Raw genomic sequence first — 23,176 nt, 5'->3', positions numbered from 1 at the left:
TAAGGTAAAACCCATAAAGTGTTCATACTTCTTAGAATATTCTGTACCTGTTAGGATTTAGTGGTCTTACTGTCAATAAGACAAAAAGGCCACCAACAGATTGGGAAAGGATTTTTACCTATCCTAAATCAGACAGGGGACTAATATCCAATATATATATAAAGAACTCAAGAAGGTGGACTTCAGAAAATCAAATAACCCCATTAAAAAATGGGGCTCAGAGCTAAACAAAGAGTTCTCACCTGGGGAATATCGAATAGCTGAAAAGCACCTGAAAAAATGTTCAGCATCTTTAATCATCAGGGAAATGCAAATCAAAGCAACCCTGAGATTCCATCTCACACCAGTCAGAATGGCTAAGATCAAAAATTCAGGTGACAGCAGATGCTGGTGAGGATGTGGAGAAAGAGGAACACTCCTCCATTGTTGGTGGGATTGCAAGCTTGTACAACCACTCTGGAAATCAGTCTGGCTGTTTCTCAGAAAATTGGACATAGTACTACCAGAGGATCCAGCAATACCCCTCCTGGGTGTATATCCAGAAGATACCCCAACCGATAAGAAGGACACATGCTCTACTATGTTCATAGCAGCCTTATTTATAATAGCCAGAAGCTGGAAAGAACCCAAATGTCCTTCAACAGAGGAATGGATACAGAAAATGTGGTACATTTACACAATGGAGTACTACTCAGCTATTAAAAAGAATGAATTTATGAAATTTGTAGGCAAATGGATGGACCTGGAGGGCATCATCCTGAGTGAGGTAACCCAATCACAAAAGAACTCACATGATATGTACTCACTGATAAGTGATAAGCCCAGAAACTTAGAATACCCAAGATATAAGTTACAATTTGTAAAACACATGAAACTCAAGAAGAACGAAGACCAAAGTGTGGACACTTTGCCCCTTCTTAGAATTGGGAACAAAACACCCATTGAAGGATTTACAGAGACAAAGTTTGGAGCTGAGACAAAAGGATGGATCATCTAGAGACTGCCATACCCGGGGATCCATCCCATAATCAGCCTCCAAACGCTGACACTATTGCATACACTAGCAAGATTTTGCTGCAAGGACCCTGATATAGCTGTCTCTTGTGAGGCTATGCCGGGGCCTGGCAAGCATAGAAGTGGATGCTCACAGTCATCTATTGGATGGAACACAGGGCCCCCAATGGAGGAGCTAGAGAAAGTACCCAAGGAGCTAAAGGGGTCTGCAGCCCTATAGGTGGAACAACAATATGAACTAACCAGTACCCCCAGAGCTCGTGTCTCCAGCTGCATATGTATCAAAAGATGGCCTAGTCGGCCATCACTGGAAAGAGAGGCCCATTGGACTTGCAAACTTTATATGCCTAAGTATAGGGGAACGCCAGGGCCAAGAAGTGTGTGTGTATGGGGGGGAGTGGGGGGGAGGGCATGAGGGACTTTTGGGATAGCATTGGAAATGTAAATGAAGAAAATACCTAATTAAAAACAAAACAAAACAAACAAAACCAAAAAACAAACAAACAAAAGGATTTAGTGGTTTTACCTGTAGGGTAAAACTGGCTTGGCGATCTTCCTAACACTTCCAACCCTGATGAACTTTTCAAATCCAAGACTGAGAAGCCTTAAAGAAAACAAGACAAAACAGATTCTCCTTACTTACAAACAGAGTATAACACAGTTTCATGTATGATTTATATTACTGCAAGCGTTCCTTTAAAGACAGCGTGCCGGTCTGTAGCCCAGACTTTCCTTAAACTCTCAATGCTCTTGCCTCAGCCTACTGAGTGCTGGACATACAGACATGTACAAACAAGTTCAGGCATATTATTATCATAATTATTTTAGGTCTATATTTTAGAATTATATCACAGAACATACTGAGAGGGTTTTGGCAGTTATCTTCCTTTCTTGGTGCAGGAGCTTAAAGCCAAGCCTTTATGTGTGCTCTACAATCATCCCACTACCTAGCTACCTCCTCCTCAGCACATTCTGCAGAAAAAGTTAGATAGATTTATTTTATATTAACAGACTATATAAGTTACTTTTCTGTTGCTGTTATAAAACACTGTGACCAAAACAACTTACAGAAAAAAAGGAGTTTTTATTTGGGGTTTACAGTGCTGGGGAGTCACAGTCAATGATGGTGGGATGGAGAGAACAGGCAACTAGAGCAGCAGTTGAGAGCCCACATCCTGATTCTAAAGCCTCAAGGCCCGCCTCCAGTGACATACTTCCTCCAGCAAGGCCACACCTCCTAATCCTCCGCAAATAGCCATCAACTGGGAACTAACTATTCACATCTCTACAGAGGTCATTAAGTGTTCATAAATGCCAGTTTTGGGACTGATGAGAAATAAAATGCCCTAAAGACAGAATATGGAAAGCAATAGATACTATATATTTTGCATTAAGAGCTTTTTCAGTATGTTAGTGATGCGCACTATCCCATCAGAGAGGAGGACACTGAAGCTCAATGTGAGATAACTTAGCCGAGTCTACATCATTAACAAGTGGATGAGGCTGGAAAGATAGGTCAGAGATTAAAAAACATTTGCTGCTCTTACAGAGAACCCTGGTTCAATTCCCAGCACCCACATAGTGGCTTAAAAGCATCCATAACTCCAGTTCCAAGAGATCCTATGTCTTCTGGCCTCTCTGGACACTGCACACCCATGACACACACACATAAATCCAGGCAAAACACCCATACACATAATATTAAATAAAAACAAACAACAAACAAATGAGTGGAGCCAGTCAAGCCTAGAAGGAAGGCTAGATTGTCTGCCTCCAGAGACTGGAATGTTCTTCTGCAGATAACTCCTAACCCCTGGTTAGGGAATTGTGCAGAAGGAGAAATTATTCCCTTCCCTCCCTCTAGCTTTATGCTAGCTCAGAGGAGCAGCTCCATGAACACCAAGTCGTCTAAACACTTGTACCACCTTGGAAACTGGAATTTAAAGAGAACTAGAGCAAACTGTAGCCCTGTAAACATAGTTTCCCAAAACTACTCTGTGAGAACATAAAAAGATTCCGATTTTAAATCTTTCAGTATGACAAGACCTAGAAAGAAGCTGCAGGTAAGCCTCTGGTAGTGATGACTGTAAAGGAGGGCCTAGATTAAAGGGTAAGGCCCAACGGGGATGGTGGGGGGGTGGTGGTGGTGGTGGCAGCAATCATGGGTCCCACAGGAAGTGAAAGGCAGAAAGACAGAAAAGCACCAGCACCTATCTCGTTCTGCCTCCTGTGAGTGGGTGGACCAGCCGCCTCATGCCTCTGCCACCATGGCTTCCCCAGCGAGAGGCCTCGAACCGTGGATGTGAACTGTGATAAACACTTCCCGCCATAAGTTATTTTGCCAGGCTAAGATGAGAAGTAACCAGTGAACTTCAATTTAGAGAAAAGTGAGCTGCTTCTCCTTCGGAAATCGCTAGTGCTCATTTTTCAACTCCAGTTTGTATTAAATCAGTAACATGGTATGGGCGGTATTCTCAGAGCACTGATACTAGAGGGGACTGGTTATTATATGTATCCATACTTTCATTTTTTTTCTAAAAAAAAAAAAAGTCTTATTCTGAGCATCACAGTAGACAATGTCTGTTCCAATCACAAGAATGTTACTCCACTCTGAAGAAATGTAGGAATCCAGCCTATTTGCAGTTGAGGCATCTACCTTACTTACAGAATCACATTTCTCTGGTCCTTTGCAGAAATCCAAGCATTAAACAGCCATCTAAAATAGCTGTGAGTATAGCCTGGTGGTAGAGCACTCCCAGGACATTTGATCATACTGTGAACCCTAATTGTGTATTTATTGAAAATACCTGTCTCTAGCTGTGGTGTGGCTCAGCCCTTAGCACACACCTTTAATCCAAACAATGAAGGTAAAGTTAGTTTGTAGAAGGAAGCACTCAAATTTGAAAGTGATGTCTTACCACTTTCCTCACAAAGAAAATCAGAGCCTTAAAGATTTGACAGACTAGAATATGCTCAATTCTCATGAGGATAGAAAAAAGGGAAGCTACTTGAGAGAGAGAGAAAAAGAGAGAGAGAGAGAGAGAAAGAGAGAGAGAGAGAGAGTGTGAGTGTGTAATTAAACAAAAAGCAAGATTCATAAATAATCATGGATTTTTAAAAATATAGCTGTTGCTTACATGGAACTTCAGATAAATACTGAATTATTGGTAAGTATTCTGTACTTCCTTGGCATTTAAAAACTATACTTATGTACTGTGTATGTGTTTGTGCCGTGCCACCAATTTGGGCACGCATGCGCCTCCATTCACAGGCTTGGCAGCAAATGCCTGTTGATTCATTTCAGCAGTCCTTATTGGCAACTAAAGAAACCAACCTAGACAATCTCGACAAAACCTATTACAGTCACGTGGTCTCCTGTACTCTATCACCATGAGGGACAGAGGCCAGATCCAGGGGCAGTGAAAGACTTTGTCTCAGAGTAATAGGAAGATTGATAACATAGGACATGATATTCTTCTCTGACTCTACACATGTAAAGGTGTGCATTTCTACCATGCACATATACATACACAGAGTAAATTAAAATTTCTTTTTGTATTTACTTATACTATATTGCTACTGTCTTCTTTGTGTCTCTCTTATTAAAACAAAGACATAACTTTCATTGCTCAGCTATGTTAATGTATTTATACAGATGTATGAGCAAGAGAATGGCATATAACTGCCATTCTTTTTTTTCCCTAAAGATTTATTTGTTTGTTTGTTTGTTTATTATATGTAAGTACACTATAGTTGCCTTCAGACACACAAGATCTCATTATAGATGGTTGTGAGCCACCATGTGGTTGCTAGGAATTGAACTCAGGACCTCTGGAAGAGCAGTCAGTGCTCTTAACCTCTGAGCCATCTCTCCAGCCCAATTGCCATTCTGAAATGGCAGTTTCTGGGATTTGCCTCTAGCCTACTTGTATGACAGTAAATTGAAGTCCCATGGTGCGTGTGTGTCCTCTGCAGAGCATCTCAGCAGATCCCTGTGCATGCAGTGGCCTCACTTACTGGATAGCTCAGGAGCACTGAAGGCGGACGTCTACTATTCTCAATAACAAGCAGCAGGCAAGCCTCCTTTTAGTTCCAGAGGAAGATAGTATCCCATCAGTCCAAGATGCATTCCCAAGAAATGCCTTTCTAAGGAATGCTCAGGGCTCACAACAGACTCCCCCCACCCTACAGCAACGCACTTCCAACCCTACGTGTTCTTGGCCAAACTTGTATTTTTAGGGTTATTCCATCTTTAGCCAAACTGTCAGATAAACGCACAGTCAGTAGTTAAGAAGTTAGACTATTACTACATCATAGCTCTTGGGTCAGAAGCGACAGCCTTGCACTCTTGTCAGGCAGCAAGCATATGTACAGACACTGGGACACAGTCACTTACGTCCATTTGCCACACTTACCCAAGAAGCACTCTGTCAACAGCTACGTTAGTGGAAGAAGAAACGAGGACTTTCCATGGCCTTGCATTGCCAACTGTTCCAGAATCACACTTTTCAAACAGCTCTACCAAGAACAGAATCACCACAGCCAGCAAATAGCTTTTGCCTGCTCCAAAAACACCTAAAACATCATAAAACCTTTTATGAACGTACAAGCAGTATTTTCTCTATCTCACCCACCTTCATTTAATTAGTTAATATGTTCAAAATCAGAGTGTCCATCTACTATGTGCAACACAAGAGAATAAACAGAGAACACTACAGTCAACAGGCTAAATCATAGGTAAAGAGATAATGATAACAGGGTAACAAAGCAGAGAAGTAAGACTATTTATCATGGTCTTGTTGGACAGAAAAGCTTTCTATAAAAAAAGAAAAGCAAGCTATGTGGTAGTGGTGCATACCTTTAATCCCAGCAGTCAGGAGGAAGAGGCAGGCAGATCTCTGTGAGTTTGAGGCCAGCCTGGTCTACAGAGTGAGTTCCAGGACAGCAAAGGCTACACAGAGAACCCCTTCTCAAAAAATCAAAACAAACCCCTACACATATGAAGCAGATATGCAGTTTGGTCTTCATGTGGTCCACTAACAACTGGAGCAGGGGTTGCCTGCCTTTGGATCCCTTTTCCCCTAGCTGGGCTGCCCTGTGTGGCCTCAGTGGAAGATGATGGATTTAGTGCTGATTCAACTTAATATGCCTAGGCAGTTGGGGCGGGGGCAGTGGGAGAAGGGAAGGGAGGTGAGAGGGTGGGAGAAGGGTGGAGGGTTTTATCAGGATGTAAAGTGAATAAATAATTGAAAAAAAAATCTCCTCAAAACAGAGGGGGGGGAGAGGGAGGGGGAGGGAGGGAGGGAGAGAAAGAGAGGGAGGGAGAGAAGGAGAAAGGGAGGAAGAGGAAGAAAGAAAGGAAGGGAGAGAGAAAGAGGGAGAAAAAGGAATATAGATTAAGGAGGGAGGGAGAGAGGAGGGAAAGGGAGAGGGAGGGAGGGAGGGAGGGAGGGAGGGAGGGAGGGAGGGAGGGAGGGAGAGAGAGAGAGAGGGAGGGAGGGAGGGAGGGAGAGAGAAAGAAGTAGCAGAACTAACTCCCCCAGAATCACATGCTACTTTTAATGCACATTTTACAGAAATCAAAGCTAGGAAATAAGTCACCTACCAAGATCACAGAGCAAGAAAATGCTGGAGCCAAGATGTGAAAGCAGAGTTCTGATTCAGGATGCTGCATCCTTACCCACTAGGAAACCCAAAAGGGCAGAATTGCCTATAATCTACAATGTCTCTTACCATGAATGACTGTGATAGGCAGGGAATGGCCGAAGGGCTCCAGGGCATCTTCATCACTTCCTTGGGATGCCATCATTTGAGCTATCTGAATTAGTGCTGTAGCTTGGTCCTTGTTCAACCTGTGTACGTTAATCAACTCCCTAGCTAACTGCAGGGTCGCTCCAAGGTGGAGTTCCGTTTTTGTTTTAATGCTTGTAATGGCTGGTGGGATAAATTTTCTTTTACTGATATTTTTACTGCTAACTGTAGCTGACTGAGACCTAGTAAAAAAGAACATCAGAAACAGTTAGGAATTGTGAAATGTGTGAGTGGACTTATTCATGAGTTAGCTTTCACTTTACAATCCTCAGGAAAAAAAATTGGAGGTAACAAATGGATAGGCTTCACTCTGGAGGGTGCAAGAGAACTAATATTTACAAAATACCCACTATCCATGGCATGAGTTTAAGTAATTTACAAATTAATTTTTTATAGGACACCCCAGTCACCACAAATAGATATATAAATACTGAAATGTTCCCACAAATTCATGGTACTAACAGGTAGTAGGCTTTAGATAATTAACATAGCTGATACTTCAGGTAAACTTACAATAGGCAAATGGATTTTACTGTTATTTAAAATATATAAAAAATGAAGTTAATAGGCTTTTTTAAATAAAATAACTAGAGTTTCATTGTGGCAAAGAAAAGGGTAATGCTGCAAGACTGATATCCAAATTGGAAGGTAGGAGCTGGAAAGGTCACTCAGTGGGAGAGGACTTGTTTAGCATGAATGGGATTCAATGCCCAGTGCAAAAATACCACACTTTTCTCATTTTAATGGATTAAGTATAAATCCACTTCCCAGTTATTTTAATTCATTCATTGACTTAGTAAGACAGGATGTTCATGTATGCCGGGTTAACCTGGAACTCTCTAAGTAGCTGAAGATGAATTAGAATTTGATTCTCCTGTCCCACCTCCACAGTGCTAAGACTACAGGAGTTTATTACCACAGTTGGTTAACCTGGTACTGGAGATGTAACCAAGGGCCTTGTGGATGTGATAGAGTGAGCTGTAGCCTAGCCCCATTTCTTATATTTTAAAAAGGAGCTTTGGTGTTAGAAAAATTTTAAAGTGAAATGCAGGTAATTAGAATGAAAATAGTATCAACATCTACACTGTAAAATCATTCTTTTGAATGTTAAGTATTATGCAGCATTAAGATACAGATAAGGGGCTGGAGAGAGAGCAGGCCAGGTAAAAGCACTGGTTGCACTTTCGGGACACCCAGATTCTATCCTAGAGCCCACATGACAGCTCACATATGGCTGTAATAACACTTCCAGGGAATCCAATAACCTTTCTGGCCTCCCAGATGCCAGACACACAAATGATGAACATACACACATGCAGGCTGAACACCCATACATGTAAAAATCCATACAAATGAATGAAATTTTGCACAATGAGGCTGGAGAGATGGCTCAGCAGTTAAGAGTGCTAGTTGCTCTTCCAGAGGTCCTGAGTTCAATTCCCAGCAATTACATGGTGGTCCGTGACCACCTAATAAAGGAATCTGATGCCCTCTTCTGGCATACAGTAGTACATTCAGAAAGAGCATTCATACATTAAAAAACAAAACCATAAATAAATAAACTTTTTTTTTAGAAGAGAGTGTTCTATAACACAGTAGATTATTTAAAAGAAGATACTGTAATGACCCTTTTAAAAGGTACCCCCTTCCCTCAATAAAATGAATTAATTTCAGAACTGGTCAGAACTGGTGAATGACAACAAATAAACTGGTGAAAAGGAAAGTAATACATATAGCTTTCTTCCCTTCTATAAATGTTATTTATTTATTTTTGGTGCAGAGGATCAAAGCAGAGCCTCACACATGCTCACAGCATTCTACCATTGAGCCACATCTGTTTTATGCTTGATTTCTAGTATATAGTAATCTCCAAATTTAAAAGATAATTAAAGTTTTGTTGGTAAATGTATTTAATATTCTGATATTGTACTTTCCGTTACCACTTGAGCTGATAAATTTTTTGCTAGCTTGATAAAAGTTGGCATCTGAGAAGAGGGAACCTCAGTTAAGAAAATGTCTCTACCAATGGCCCATGGGAAAGTCTGTGGGGCATATTGATGTGGGAGGGTTCAGCCCACGGTAGGTGGTGCAACCCTTAGGCAAGGGGTTGCATAAAAAAAGCAGACTGAGCAGGCCAGTAAGCTGTGCTCCTCCATGGTCGGTCTCTACTTCAGGTCTTGCCTCCAGGTTTCTGCACCAAGTTCCCTTAGAGATAAACTCTAAGCTCTAAGATGAAATAAGCCTTTCATCCTAAGTTGCTTCTGACTATAGTGTTTATCAAACAATAGAAAGAAGCTAGGCCTCCATAATATAATATCAATGACACAGAGATTAAAAATGACTTACATTGCTAGCAGGTATGGCATTAGTGGAAGAGCAGCTGGGTTAAAGTAGTCCTGAATGTTCTGTAGAGTTGTCAGCTCTGTGCTGGCATTACAAACCAACAATGCATGGACTGTGACTACAGAGACAACGTGGAAGATGAAGATTAGATGTAAGTAAAACCAACACAAACTGATGAAATATCCTTATACCTCAGAGGTTATCTTCTGAACTAGTCAGATGGCACGTTTTTTAGGACATGCAGAGGTCTTTATGCATCTATCTGTTTATATTACTATGCTCTGTGCTCATTCATTTTGTGTGTGGGTGCTCATGAACTGCATAACTGAAATCACACTTGAACTCTGTCCAGTAAATACAGGACAGTGCCAGTGCAGGGCACTGCTTGGAGCAACAATTCTCTTTAATCAACATAGTGCTTGTGCTATAGTATTTATGCGGTTTTTAAACTTTCTTGTATTTCTCTGTTAATCATTTATTAAAACATAATAAACAGGAAAACAGGAAGCTAGAATGCTAACATTGCTAAGAAAGCATCTGTAACAAACACTAAAACATGAAAAATGGCTGTTCACTGGTCTCTGGTTAGAGTCATACTGGTTGGCTAAGTTCATTCACTGAAAAAACAGAAACAAACAATTGAGTATAGTAGAGCACACCTTAAATCCTACTACTCAGTAGACAAAGGCAGATGGATCTCTGTGAGCAGGAGGCCAGCCAGGCTTACTAAACAAATAAATAAAAATAAGGGGAAAAAATGAACAGGCCATGTATGTCTACAATTCTAGCACTCCAGAAGTGGAGGCAGGGAGACTTCTGTGGGTTCATGGTTAGCCTGGTCTCCACAGCAAGATCTTCTTTCAACCAAAACAAAGGGGGCTGGAGGGAATGGAAGGTCAAAGGTTAAAAACATGAAATACTAAAAGCGGGATCATTAAATTCTGTGTCTTTAGTTCATGATAGATCAAATTCAACTGTCAGAAATAGACTGGGGACTGGAGAGATGGTTTAATGGTTAAGAGCATTGGCTGATATTCTAGAGGGCCTGAGTTCAATTCCCAGGAACCACATGGTGTCTCACAACCATATGCAATGGATCTGATGCCCTCTTCTTTCATATAGGCATGCATGCAAATAAACAGATAAAATGCAGAATAAGTAAATCGTAGGAAGAAAGGAAGGAAGGAAGGAAGGGAGGAAGGAAGGAAGGAAGAGAGAGAGAGAGAGAGAGAGAGAGAGAGAGAGAGAGGGAGGGAGGGAGGGAGGCAGGCAGGCAGGCAGGCAGGCAGGCTGAGATGTATGGAGCAGTTTCAAGAAGCCTCCAGATTTATAGAAATAGATGGAAGGAAATTTACTAAAGTTTCTTAGGACTTTAAATGCCAGCAAAATTTGTAACTTTCTGTTTGAGACAAGTCCATAGTTCATAGTCCAGGTTGGCTAAAGATTTACTTAAAAAAAAAAAAGGTGGCTAATCTTTCTTCATAAAAATTTCTCAAGAAGGGCTGGAGGATGGCTCAGCAGTTGAGTATTTGTTTCTCTTCCAGAGCCACAGCTGGATTCCCAGCACCCACATGGCAGCCCACAGTCATCTGTGAACTCTGACGCCCTGTTCTCACCTCTGTAGATCAGGCATTCATGTGTAGCACAGCAATACATGCAGGTAAAAGCACTCAGATGCATAAAAAATAAGTATATCTAAAAAGAGAACTCAAAATAGGTTGAGTACTCTCAAAATAAAAATCATATTCTTTAGAATCTCAAATCTCTAAGAACTTCACAATGTAATGATGCACTGTTCACTAAATATACTTTCAAAGACCAAGAAAATTAGAACTCATGTAAATACAATTATGAAAAATGTTTTATGTCTGAAGCCTATATATTTTTAAAATCAAGTATATAGTATATAAAATTCAATTCTAACCAAATGCTAAATGATAGTTCAAGATTTCTTTTTTGTAAAGATTTATTTTTTTATGTGTATAAGTGGTTTTTTTTCTGCATACATGTATACTGCATATGTGCTTAGTGCCCTTGACGATCGGAAAAGGCACTAGATCCTCATAACTGCCATTACTGATGACTGTGAGCCATCATGTGTGTACTGGCACTAGACCTGAGCCTCTGCAAGAGCAACAATTGTTCTTAACCACTGATTCATCTCGCCAGCCCCTTAAGGTTTCATTATATTGTTACCCTATAGGACCTGAACTGTAGATATATTTACAAATTCTGTTTTCATACATGTGTCAGCTTTATGTCAACTTGACACAAGCTAGGAAGACGTAACTTCAAATGAGAGAATGTTAATACTTCATTAGGCTATCCTGAAGGCAAGCCTGTGGGGGCATTTCTTGAATTTATAACTGAAGTGGAAGGGCCCAGGTCACTATGGGCAATGCTATCTCTGGGCAAGTGATTCTGGTTATAGAACAAAGCAGGCTGAACAAGCCATGGAGAGCAAGCCAGTCAGCAGTGCTCCTCCATGACTTCTGCTTTAGTTCCTGCCTCCAGGTTCCTGTTGTAAACACCTGCCATGGCTTCTCTTGATGATGGACTATAACCAGCCAAAATAGACCCTTTCCTCCCCCGCATTGCTTTTTGCCAGTGTTCTGTCGTGGCAACAGAAACAATACATATTTTCAGTATCACCATCCATACAACATTAGAAACTGGAGATGGGTGCTTTTCATTGGCTTTAGTAAACAATTCCACATACATCATTCTTGCTCTTACTGCCTCCTCTGCCTGTTGTTCTGTTTAAATAGAGATTACGGTGGGCATAATGGTACTTACTGTTGGTGGGCCAATTAGAAGGGAAATAACCTTTCAAAGGCAGCAGCTCCACTTCATTGACAGAAGATGGCCCAAAGAAGGCACTGCATGCAATGAAAGTATCTAGTTCAAAGTCTAGGGTTTTTGAAATAACCCAAAGATCACCTGGAAGGACAAACATCTTTAAATTCCAGCTTTACTGAGGTAGGTTTGAGCAAAACAAACAAACACTAGTTGGATGTTTAACATGGCGTTTGGGGTGGTAGCAGAAACTGAATCTAGTGCTTTATGGACCCATTCTACAGCTGTACTACAATTCCAGCCACAGCAAATTTTGATATATCTTGTATGATGATTCCCATAATCAAGCTAATATACAACTCCTGACATGGTTATTTCTGTGTACATGGTAAGAACCATTAAGATCTCCATTTTTTGCAGATTCCAAGTACATAGTACATTATGATTGATTATTGTTACCATGCTGGATATTAGACCACTAAAACTCACAACAGAACGCCCATATACTCATACAGCTTCTGAGATATACATAAAATAAAAATATATCCTACAACATGTGTCGATTGTGAACATGCTCATTTATATATGAGAACCCAAGTGAGTGTGCACCACAGTGTACGAACGGAAGGCACGGACAGCCTTGGGTGCTGGTCTTGCTTTACACTAGGTTTGAGACGGAATCTTCTTAGTATTTTTCCCACTAGGTTATCTGGCCTAAGCTTCTGGCCATTTTCCTGTCTCTACCTCCCATCTCCTCGTGGTAGCCATCTCTCCAGACCTTATACAATAAGTTTAATACTTAAAAAAATATATAAACACAAAGTACTTTCTCTGATATATAACTGTCTACTGGTAGTATCATGTCAACACTCAAAAAGTAGCTGTCACAGCATTTTAGAATCCAGCTTTTCAGACAATAGACCTTCAACCTATTCTTTCAACCTATCAACATAATGTTATTTCATTCAGAAAGTCTTGCAACAAATAAAGCTACTGATCAACCTCAAGAGTCAGCTTAATGACACTGGAACAACAGTAACTCCTCACCGATTTACCTGTACACTATACCTTAAGTATAGCTTGTTTTGATAGCATCAGCTGGGAGGGAGGCAGTGAGGAGACAGCGAGGGACAGAGTCTGGGCAAACAGGGAAGGCATGTGAATGCTTTCCAGTACTTGTATCAATTACCCATTTTTAGAAGTAGAACAGTATTTAAAAGAGCATAGAAAGGAGACAAAGGGACAAGGAGATGGCTCAAGAGGTAAAGGTGGTTACAAACAAACTCTTGCTGGGCATGGCATACACCTTTAATCCCAGCAGCCCTGGGGGAAGCAGAGGCAGTAGGATCTCTGGGTCCAAGCCTAGCCTATTCTACAGAGTTAGTTCCAAACCACCCAGAGTTACATACAGAAGCCCATCTCAACAAACAAACACCAACTGCCACGAGGTGAGAGCGCTTGCTGGTCAAGCCCGACGGCCTGAGCTTGGTCATCAGAGCCCACATAAAAAGTTAGGTGAGGTGGGTTATGTCCATAATCCGAGAATTCCCATGGGATAAGATTCTGGGGAGCAGAGACAAAATAGGTTAAAAGCTCACATACACAGCACAGCAGGAGAAACAAGAGGCCTCTCAAAACAAGGTAGAGGAGAACTTAAAAGTTGTCCCCTAATGTTCACACAGGTACCACAGCATGTGTATGCTTCGCTCATAAACACACAAAAATAGTCAAATCATTTTTTTAAAGGTGGGATGAAGAGATGGCTCAGACATTAAGAACACTGACCACTCCCCGAGATGGCCCCAGTTCAATCTCCAGTATCCACACTGCAAAACACTCCCAAACAATTGTTTTTTAACTTTTATAATTAAAAAAGAGGAAGGGGCATAGGGAGGCATGGTGGTGCACACTTTTAATACCAGTACTTCAGAGACAGAGTCAAGTGGATCTCTGTTAGTTCAAGGACAGCCTGATTTACATAGCAAGCTCTAGGCTAACCAAGAGTATATAGTAAGACCCTGTCTCAAAAACAAATAAAACAAAATAGAAATAAAGAAGCATAAGAAATAGTAAAATAAACAAAAATACAAGTCTATTGAAACATACAAATTTATCAATCATAATAAATCTAGTTAATTGCTGGGCGGTGCTCGTGCACACCTTTAATCCCAGCGCCTGGGAGACAGAGGCAAGCGGATTTCTGAGTTTGAGGCCAGCCTGGTCTACAAAGTGAGTTCCAGGACAGCCAGGGCTATACAGAGAAACCATGTCTCCAAAAACCAAAAATAAATAAATAAATAAATCTAGTTAATTGAGCTTAATCTATTTATAAGTAAAATTTTTACAATAGAAGAAACAAAATTAGCCGGGCGTGGTGGCGCACGCCTTTGATCCCAGCACTCGGGAGGCAGAGGCAGGAGGATTTCTGAGTTCGAGGCCAGCCTGGTCTACAAAGTGAGTTCCAGGACAGCCAGAGCTATACAGAGAAACCCTGTCTCAGGAAAAAAAAAAAAAAAAAAAAAAAAAAAAGAAGAAGAAACAAAGTTATAACAACAAATAGGTAGAAAGTGTAGCTTATCAAGTAAACATTAGTAACAATAAATCTGATATATCTATAGTGATAAAACATTTTAACTAACGAGTATTGTAGTTGAAGAATCTCTATATCATGAAAATGTTTTAATTTACCAAGAAGGTAATAACTTAAAACATGTTTTTATCTGATGAAACTGCTGTAATCTGTACGATTAAATGGACAAGAAAAAAAAATGTGTGCCATAATAAAAGAATTCAACTCACCCTCCTTGATTGCACTCAGCTAATTAATATCTAGGCAGACAACACTAGATGTGATCTGGCACTTAAAGAACTCTGTACCCAATAGCTCAACAATATATATTTCTCATGCACTAAGCCAGTAAGAAAACCTTGAAAGTTTGGATAGGGTGGTGCAGGTCTGTAATCCCATGACTCAGAAGGCTAAAAAGGTACATTGTGGCCTCAATATATAGCGAGAACCTGTCTTAAAACAAAAATAAAGACTCTTACTAATTTTAAAAAGTGATAGCATAGGGGCTGGAGATATGGCTCAGTGATTAAGAGCATGGACAGCCAAAGGTCCTGAGTTCAAATCCCAGCAACCACATGGTGGCTCACAACCATCCGTAATGAGATTTGATGCCCTCTTCTAGGGTGTCTGAAGATAGCTACAGTGTACTTACATATAATAATAAATAAATCTTAAAAAAAAGTGATAGCATAAAAACTATAATCTTTGCCCATAAAACAACAAGGCCAGCAATTAGTAGTAAAAGCATAAAACAGAAGTTCCTAAATGTCTGAATACTAAAGACTGAAATAACCTATAGGTTGAAGATGAAATCCAATGGACAATTTAAAACAATTATGTAGGGATAATCTCTTGTGTACTGTGTGGAAGCATCACTAAGGCAGGATTAGAAGGTGGGGCATCTGGCAGAAAGAGAGAGGAACTCTGGGAAATAAAAGCAGAAAGATTCACCACCTGGACTTGGAGGGAGCTGGACATATGAAACTGAAGATAGGTAACCAATTATACAGCGGGCATAGACTAGTATAAACAGGTTAACTGTGTTACAAGCTAGTCGAGGAACAAGCATAGCTTAAGGTCTAGGAATTTTTTAAAAATAGAAGCCTCTGAGTTGTTATTCAGGAACTGGGGCACAGATGGAAATTGTAATGAAAAAAGGTATTCAATGAAAGCATGTTGGTACTTGAGACCAGTACAAGTATGCTTAAGACCAGGACAAGTATAGTAGAGAAAAGGAAAAAAACCTCAAAATCTTCAAGCCAAGTATCTGCCTTAAGATGTGTGAAAAAGAATGATGTAATAATCCTGCAAAAGCAAAGAGATCTGAAGAAAACACATCAGGAACAACAAAAGTAAAAGAAACAAGCATAAAACAAAATGAAACCTCCAGTCTTAAAGCAATCATCACATCAAAGGTGTGGTCTTAAGAGGTACCAAGACCACGTGAGAACTCAAAGCAGTCGCATGGGAGAGCAAGAAAGCAGCCTTCCCTGACCTTGATCTAGACTTTGAAACCACTGGAAGTAAAATCAATTTCTTTTGTTTATAAAAATAAGTAAATAAAACAAAATGTCAAGGTCAATTTGTTGATATTTGGATCAATGAAGACAAGAAATTCACAAAACTAACAAAATGAACAAACTTCAGGCAAAATGGATCAAGAGAACAAAAAAATACAAACCATATAAGTTTTAGAAAATGTAAAGTATGCATACATTGAGCAAATGATTTCTACAGGGATCTGTAAAACTTCAATGTAGGATGATACAAGCTGGACACATAGATGCATGACTCTAATCCGGGCAGTCAGGAGGGTGAGATGAGATCCTGCCCCCCACAAACAAGGAAAGTTTTAAGTTATGGAGCTCAGAAATTATAAAACAGTATTTACTGAGCAGATAGAAGCATTGCTACCAAGCCCACACGGGGAGAGGCAAAAGCCACCTTACTCAGCTAGTCCCAGTTCCACCTGCATACTGGGACCCCTGTGAACTTGATTTAGAGGTTCAACTTCCATCAAAAACCCAACAGCTGTTTTTAAATAAAACTATATCAGATGTTTTTAAAATGCACATGGAAATACAAAGTGTTGATAATAACTTCTGGAAATGAAAGAAACTTTGTATAGTCTGGTTAGGACTTAAGAAGCTACAGTAATGAAAGCAGTATGTATGAAGCTGGGACAGATACATAATTGACTCACAGAAGCCCATCATGGAGATGCCTACTATTAACCCCAGCATGCAAGTGGCTGCGGCAGGGATAACTGTGAGTTTAAAACACAAAGACATTGTCTCAAAAAACAACAACAACAAAAAAAAAAACAAAAATAAAGCAAAATGTAAACAAAGCAAGAGAGCAGCTCGGTGATAAAGTGCCTTCCTAACACAGGCAACACCTTGGGCTTGATTTCTCCCACTTAACTTTAAAAGAAATCTAGAAAAGTCTTTAAATTAAAAGATTTGCTACATGAGCAAATATTCACAGTATAAATGACCAACTAAGGAACAACATGAATACATAAACATCTTTTGTAAACAGGATTGCTAAAACCTACAAGTAAAGTAGGTGAGAAACATGTAGCTAATGAACACACGGAGCATTTTGAAATCACTGGAGAAGAGTAAAGTGCCAACTAAGCCTGCAGGCACGTGAGTAGGATGAGCCACAAGCTCTCTTGTTCCAGGACTAAACATGGATAAAACCACTATGGACGTCAGTTTGCAACTCTAAGATAAAGATGTATGTAACATTTTCATGGCCTACTATGCAACATTTCCATTACAAGAATTATATTCAAAAGAAACTCTTCCATATCTACAAGAAAATATAAAACTCCTTATAGCATACCCAGCTGTATCCTTACAGCAATACCAACTGTATGGGGAGCAGAGAGAAAACTAGGCCCAAGAACAAGGGTGATGACTGATCTACTTCAGTACACCTAAAGGCCTTTAAAAATATATGTTTAAAAGGAGTTTACTTCAAACTATGAAAGTTGGGATCCAGTGCTGGACAAACAATAAAAGAAGTAATGACAAACTAATCACATTTTCAATTTATTTTCAACATTAGGACAATGCCGAGTTAAATCGCGTTATTGTATATATGATGCCAGGAGTTCAGTGTAACTTTTCAATAAAGTGGCTTCTGGAATAAATTTTTTTTAATTTAAAATTTTTAAGTATGATTTTTAGAAACAATTATACTACAACTTTCATGATATAGCACTATTAAATGATACTTTAGGAATTCTTTTTAATATAAAAGATTTGCAGAGCTACATCTTGACCAAAATCCTCAGCTATACAGAACTTAATCATGAACTTGATCCAGTCTACCAACCTTTACTATAAACTGAAGAGCTCTCCCTCCGACTCAGCTTAAGATAAATCTTACTTTTTGTTTCACTGTAAAAGTCAGGATTTACAGTAGTTAGCTTCTTTAGTTTACCACACTGTTTTCTCTGAAAATCAAATCCTCTCCTGAAAACAAAACAAAACACAAAAAAAGGTACAGTGAATTTGAGGGGCTAAGAGAGTGTTCAGGTTAAGAACACTTCCTGCTCCTTCAGAAGACCTGAGTTTGGCTCCCACTCATACCTGGCAGCTCACCAACACTGGTAGCTCCAGCTCCCGTGGACTCAATAACCTCTCCTGACCTCTACAAATATAAACATGAACATACATACACACTGACATAACATACATACACACTGACATGACCATGTGCATCAATAATTTATGAAAATCTTCTAAAAATGAATTTGAATGTTAAAGAATTATTTTAATACTTAACACACCGTGTTAAGTAAAGAACTGTAGTTGTACATGTTTATTTACTTTCATAGATGTTTTAAACTATAAACATTTTCTATCAAAGGAAGAGAATAATTCACAGACCTGTCACCAGCTTTAACAATAATCAAAACAGAAAAACTATTTAGAAAGCTAGACTATATAAATTTATATGGCTGTATGTAGAGGAATTATAATCCAGCAACATGGCTGCTCTGATCATATCCAAAGACCTTCTGGATCTGTTTGATCGGGCTGGAATGCAGACATACCCTTAGTATATACCTTTAAACCCTCTGGCTGGAATCCTTTGGTACACACCTTTAGTCCCAAACAAGGCCATTTAATTGAGGGGCAGACAACGTGACAAATCAGGAAAGATTTGACAAAATAAGTCAGAAATACGATATGCCCAAGTCTTAGGAGAAAAGCTATGTAAGAGCAGGGCAGGGAGAGAAAGCCAGTTGTCCGTGAGTTTGGAGGTAAGTGAGCTGGCAGTCAGTGCAGGGAGTAGTGCAGTGCAGTAGAGCTGAGTCCACTTCTGAGGTCATGAAGTCAGTGCAGCTCAGTAGAGGCAGGTGAAGCCAGAAAATAAGAACAAGCCAGAAGATTAGAACAAATTGCCAGAGTTAGTTTGAGGCCAAGCAAAGCAAATCAGTGAGAAGCTGAGAGAAGCCAAATTGAATCAGTCAGCTGGAAAAGGACTTTGAGCCAGAGCAGCTGAGGTGAACCAGCCAGCCAGAGTTCAGAAAGAACTAGAAAGAATGAGCATATTCAGCAGTAAGGCTCCGAGGTGACAACTATATCAGGCAAATCAAATTACATTTACAGCTGTAAAATTCGAATAATAATTTCTTACACATTATTGTTATGAGGATTTAGGAAAGACCCTGGCATCTATACATTTTCAATAAGTTATTAAATGCCTATGCAAACTATCACTATCTTTACCTCTTTAAGGAGCCCATTTTTATAAAGTTCTGCTTCTAAAACCTAATACTCTATTATCCTATCGGCTCTTAATTCAAGCCTGGGTATGACTTATTCCTGTACTGCTAAAGAGTTGTTACTGTTACTGTATTTGTAAATGGGGTTTCCCTTAGGTTTGTGAATACCCATGAGTAGAAAGGAAGTAAGGAAAGGAGGAAGGAAGGAGGGAAGGAGGGAAGGAGGGAAGGAAGGAAGGAAGGAAGGAAGGAAGGAAGGAAGGAAGGAAGGAAAGAAAAAAAGAAAAAGAAAACAAAGCAAACTATCTTTTGCCAGTTGTTGGAACATTATTGATATCACTTGATGTTTAGAGAGGATCAGAGAAACTTTAAAGCTTTACTTCCATTTAAAATTATAGGACTGGAAGTTGTCTCCTTCATGCTTTCTCCATCTCAATTTCTTTTAAAGCCGTTGATGGGTTTGAAATGTATATTAGTACAATGACTGTGCATGTGCAAGACTCTGGGACTGACCCCAGGGTCGCTACTTTCTGATATAATTACAGGAAATGGTATGATACCATAAAACATACCTCAACAAAAGCTGGCATTCTTCATAGACTGGTACCTTTTGACTTCTTAAATATGAGCCAATACTCTTAATATCATTAAAAACCATGGTGGATTGAGACGTATTCTGTGGTAACTGTCCTGGAGTCACTTCCTCAAGCCATTTGAAAAATTTACATTGATTATCTTTTGACTTATCACATGTATAAAAGAGACGGCCCTAAGCAGGAAGAAGATATGAAGAATTCAAGGGTTCAGTAGTAAGTGCTTGCCTACTATGCATAACTTAGTGAAAACAATCCTATTTCTATTTGTGTACCATTTTCTGCACTATCCTTGCAAAGCAATTTATAAAGTCTACCTGTTATTAATGTATTCCAAGTAATAAACTTTCTTATTAATTTAAGCACGTATTAAAATTATAAAGTATTACTTTCCTATTTATTTTTTCTTCATCAAGAGTATATTATTCTGAGAACAAACTTATTCAAGAAGCCAGGGAGCTGGCTCAGCATTAAGAGTACTCATTGCTCCTGCAGAAGACCCAGATTTAGTTTTCAGCAACCACATGACAGCTCATGATCACCTGTAATTCCAGATTTAGAGGATCCAGCACTCTCTCCTGGCCTCTATGGGCTCTAGATATGTATAAGGTGAATACATATATATGCAGACACTCACACATATACATTAAATAAAAATAAATAAATATTATTGTAAAATGTATTTAAGGGGTTAGAAAGATGGCTCAGTGATTAAGAGAACCTAGATTCAATTCCCAGCACCCACATGGCAACTCACAACGGTCTGTAACTTCAGTTCCAGTGGATGGATCTGACACCCTCACACAGACATACATGCAAGGCAAAACACTAATGTGCAGTCTTAAAAAAATGTATTTAAAAATTAGCCATAAGCCGGGCGTGGTGGCGCATGCCTTTAATCCCAGCACTCGGGAGGCAAAGGCAGGCGGATTTCTGAGTTCGAGGCCAGCCTGGTCTACAAAGTGAGTTCCAGGACAGCCAGGGCTATACAGAGAAACCCTGTCTCGGAAAACCAAAACCAAAACCAAACAAAAAAAAATAGCCATAAATTGTAATGTATTGTTCCCTAGTTAAGTGTCCACTAGACAACTTAACATCTACCAGAAACAACTACTAGCAATATTTTGTATTTTTTTTCTACATATACACACACATACAGGTTTTCTTAAAACAAAGTTCACTAAATGGTGCATTTTATACTCTGTAACCTAACCCTTTTAACAAACAGCATAGCATGAACATGCAAACATGTATCAAGTAATCTTGAAAAGAACACAAAGATGTTGATGGTCATTTATTTTGATCTATGGCCATGTTATTATTTATGAATTCTTGCTTTTGACTTTTTAAAGTCAAATTTACATATTCAACTAATGATGCATACAAATAGTGAAATTATTTTATTGCTATTATAGGCAAAAGCAGTTGTGCAAATGAGTGAAGGCTACCCACATATTACTAACCCTCTTTGTGATGCTAGGAATACACATGAGGTCACCGTGGTTTTCTACTCGCTTGGCCTGTCTAGTGCTGGTACAGCAACTTTCAACCTTCATGTCTTTCTATCTTATTTCAGCATTTTCTAGACCCTGAGGCAGAGGATCCCACTTCTCAGTGCTGACACTGTAGCTTAGGCATATCCTTCCTCTCTTGTGTGTGTCATTCTCTTCACTGTATCTGTTTGCATCCACTACTGTGCTGTGCAGTGAGTTCCTAAGAAGTTTGAAGGCTAACTTTAATTTATATTTTTGTATTCTGGAACACACACAGATCATTTATTCCATTAAAAAGCACTGATTATTGTGTTTATGATTATGTTTATGATTATTAATACCACAAAGAAAACTCATGTCTCAGTGTCCAAGAACCTAAACTATGCATAAGGCACTGTGGGGAGGGAGCAGAAGCAATACCTTATTTGGACCTTCTTTTTTAACCATGACAAGCTTGGCAGGTTGATTATGGTGGCAGGATGGTGAATTATTTTTTCCACTTCTCATTGTCTCTCCTTTTGACGATGTATAAAAGGATATGTCAACTTTGGAAAGTGCTTTGTACAGCCTTTGTGCCAATTCAAACAGCAATATATTCAGATGCTCTACCAAAAAAACAAAAAACAAAACAAACAACTGAAAATTAAATACAAAATTATATTTGTATCAAATGCTGTTTAGTCAATTTGAAAACAGCCTTTTAGCAGTCAATTATAACCCAATACTATAACATCCATTAATTTAAAGATTTATTTTACTTTATGTTTGTGATTCTCTGCATGCATGTAAGCACATCAAATGTGTCCAGTGGCACTGAGATCAAAAGACATTCCCTGGATGCCCTGGAGCCAGAGCTACAGATGGTTGTGCACAGCTAGGTGGGTGTCAGTAATTGAATCTAGGCCCTCTGACAGAGTAATGAGCACTCTAACTACTGAGCCTGAACTCCAACTCGATAACATCCCTTTTGTACTTTAACATTGTCTTAATTTTGCCAAACTGGAACAAAAACAAGACAAAACAAAACAAAACAGCTTCAAAGCCATCCAAATAATGTATCCAATACTGCTGTATTATGTCCTTGTCTATCAGACTCTATTATACTCCCTATAAAGCACGTTTATAGCTGAGCCATCTCTGTAGCCCCTCACTGTAATAGTTCAATACATATAAATACTGTGCTTTTGGAAACCACATCATTTATTTATTTACTTTATTGTAATTGTAGTTTTTGAGACAGGTTTACTGTGTCTCAAACTCTCAAGCTCCTGCAGTCTCCAATGAGCTAGGATAACAGGCGGGTTTTAACAATTAATGTTTCAAAAGGCAAGTTTTGTTCTTATACCTCAAAACATTCAGACCTAATTATTCATCATACTTAAAAGTTTCCATTTAGAAATGACTCGGTGGTTAAGAGCACCGACTGCTCTCCCAGAGGTCTTGAGTTCAATTCCCAGCAACCACATGGTGGCTCACAACCATCTGTAATGGGATCTGATGCCCTCTCCTGGTGTGTCTGAAGAGAGCAATGTTATACTCATATACATGAAATAAATAAATAAATCTTAAAAAAAAAGTTTCCATTTAAATGTAATGGGTTCATTTGCTTCTATCTTAATAAATAAAAGTCAGAACTTAAAAAGTAGTGCGATGTCCCTCTTTTAAAGCTCAGTTTTGATCTAACATTAGAACAAAGGTACTGATAGGTACTAGACATGCAAACCAAATCTCCAGAGGTGACTATGAAAACCCAGAAAGCATTATGCGTTTCTGTAGTTCAATACTCACACCAAGTAATGTCAGTCAGAATAAA

The 23,176-nt window shown here is 39.3% G+C and overlaps 1 protein-coding gene across 10 annotated transcripts in view; it reads right to left on the bottom strand.

Moving 5' to 3' along the window:
* The window catches only part of Zgrf1 (zinc finger, GRF-type containing 1), a 64,628-nt gene that overhangs the window by 10,037 nt on the left and 31,415 nt on the right, over positions 1-23,176 (bottom strand). For 9 of the 10 annotated variants that reach the window (XR_867232.2, XR_003954390.1, XM_017319725.2 and 6 more), the window contains 8 exons: positions 21,784-21,968; positions 19,850-20,046; positions 17,879-18,018; positions 11,965-12,108; positions 9,172-9,286; positions 6,748-7,007; positions 5,430-5,589; positions 1,541-1,618 (listed from right to left, as the gene is read on the bottom strand). Coding sequence is in view for 8 of the 10 variants with exons in the window: in XM_017319725.2 (XP_017175214.1) it covers positions 1,541-1,618; positions 5,430-5,589; positions 6,748-7,007; positions 9,172-9,286; positions 11,965-12,108; positions 17,879-18,018; positions 19,850-20,046; positions 21,784-21,968 (1,279 nt within the window). In the remaining 2 variants the exon portion in view is untranslated. Of the gene's footprint in view, positions 1-1,540; positions 1,619-5,429; positions 5,590-6,747; positions 7,008-9,171; positions 9,287-11,964; positions 12,109-17,878; positions 18,019-19,849; positions 20,047-21,783; positions 21,969-23,176 lie in introns of those variants that run through there. The other variant, XM_011240233.3, reaches the window with a different exon arrangement.

The sequence above is a fragment of the Mus musculus genome, chromosome 3 (assembly GCF_000001635.26).
Source record: "Mus musculus strain C57BL/6J chromosome 3, GRCm38.p6 C57BL/6J".
Classification (NCBI taxonomy): domain Eukaryota; kingdom Metazoa; phylum Chordata; class Mammalia; order Rodentia; family Muridae; genus Mus; species Mus musculus.
Note: the sequence above shows the minus strand (reverse complement) of the source record. Positions and strands in the feature narration are given on the sequence as shown.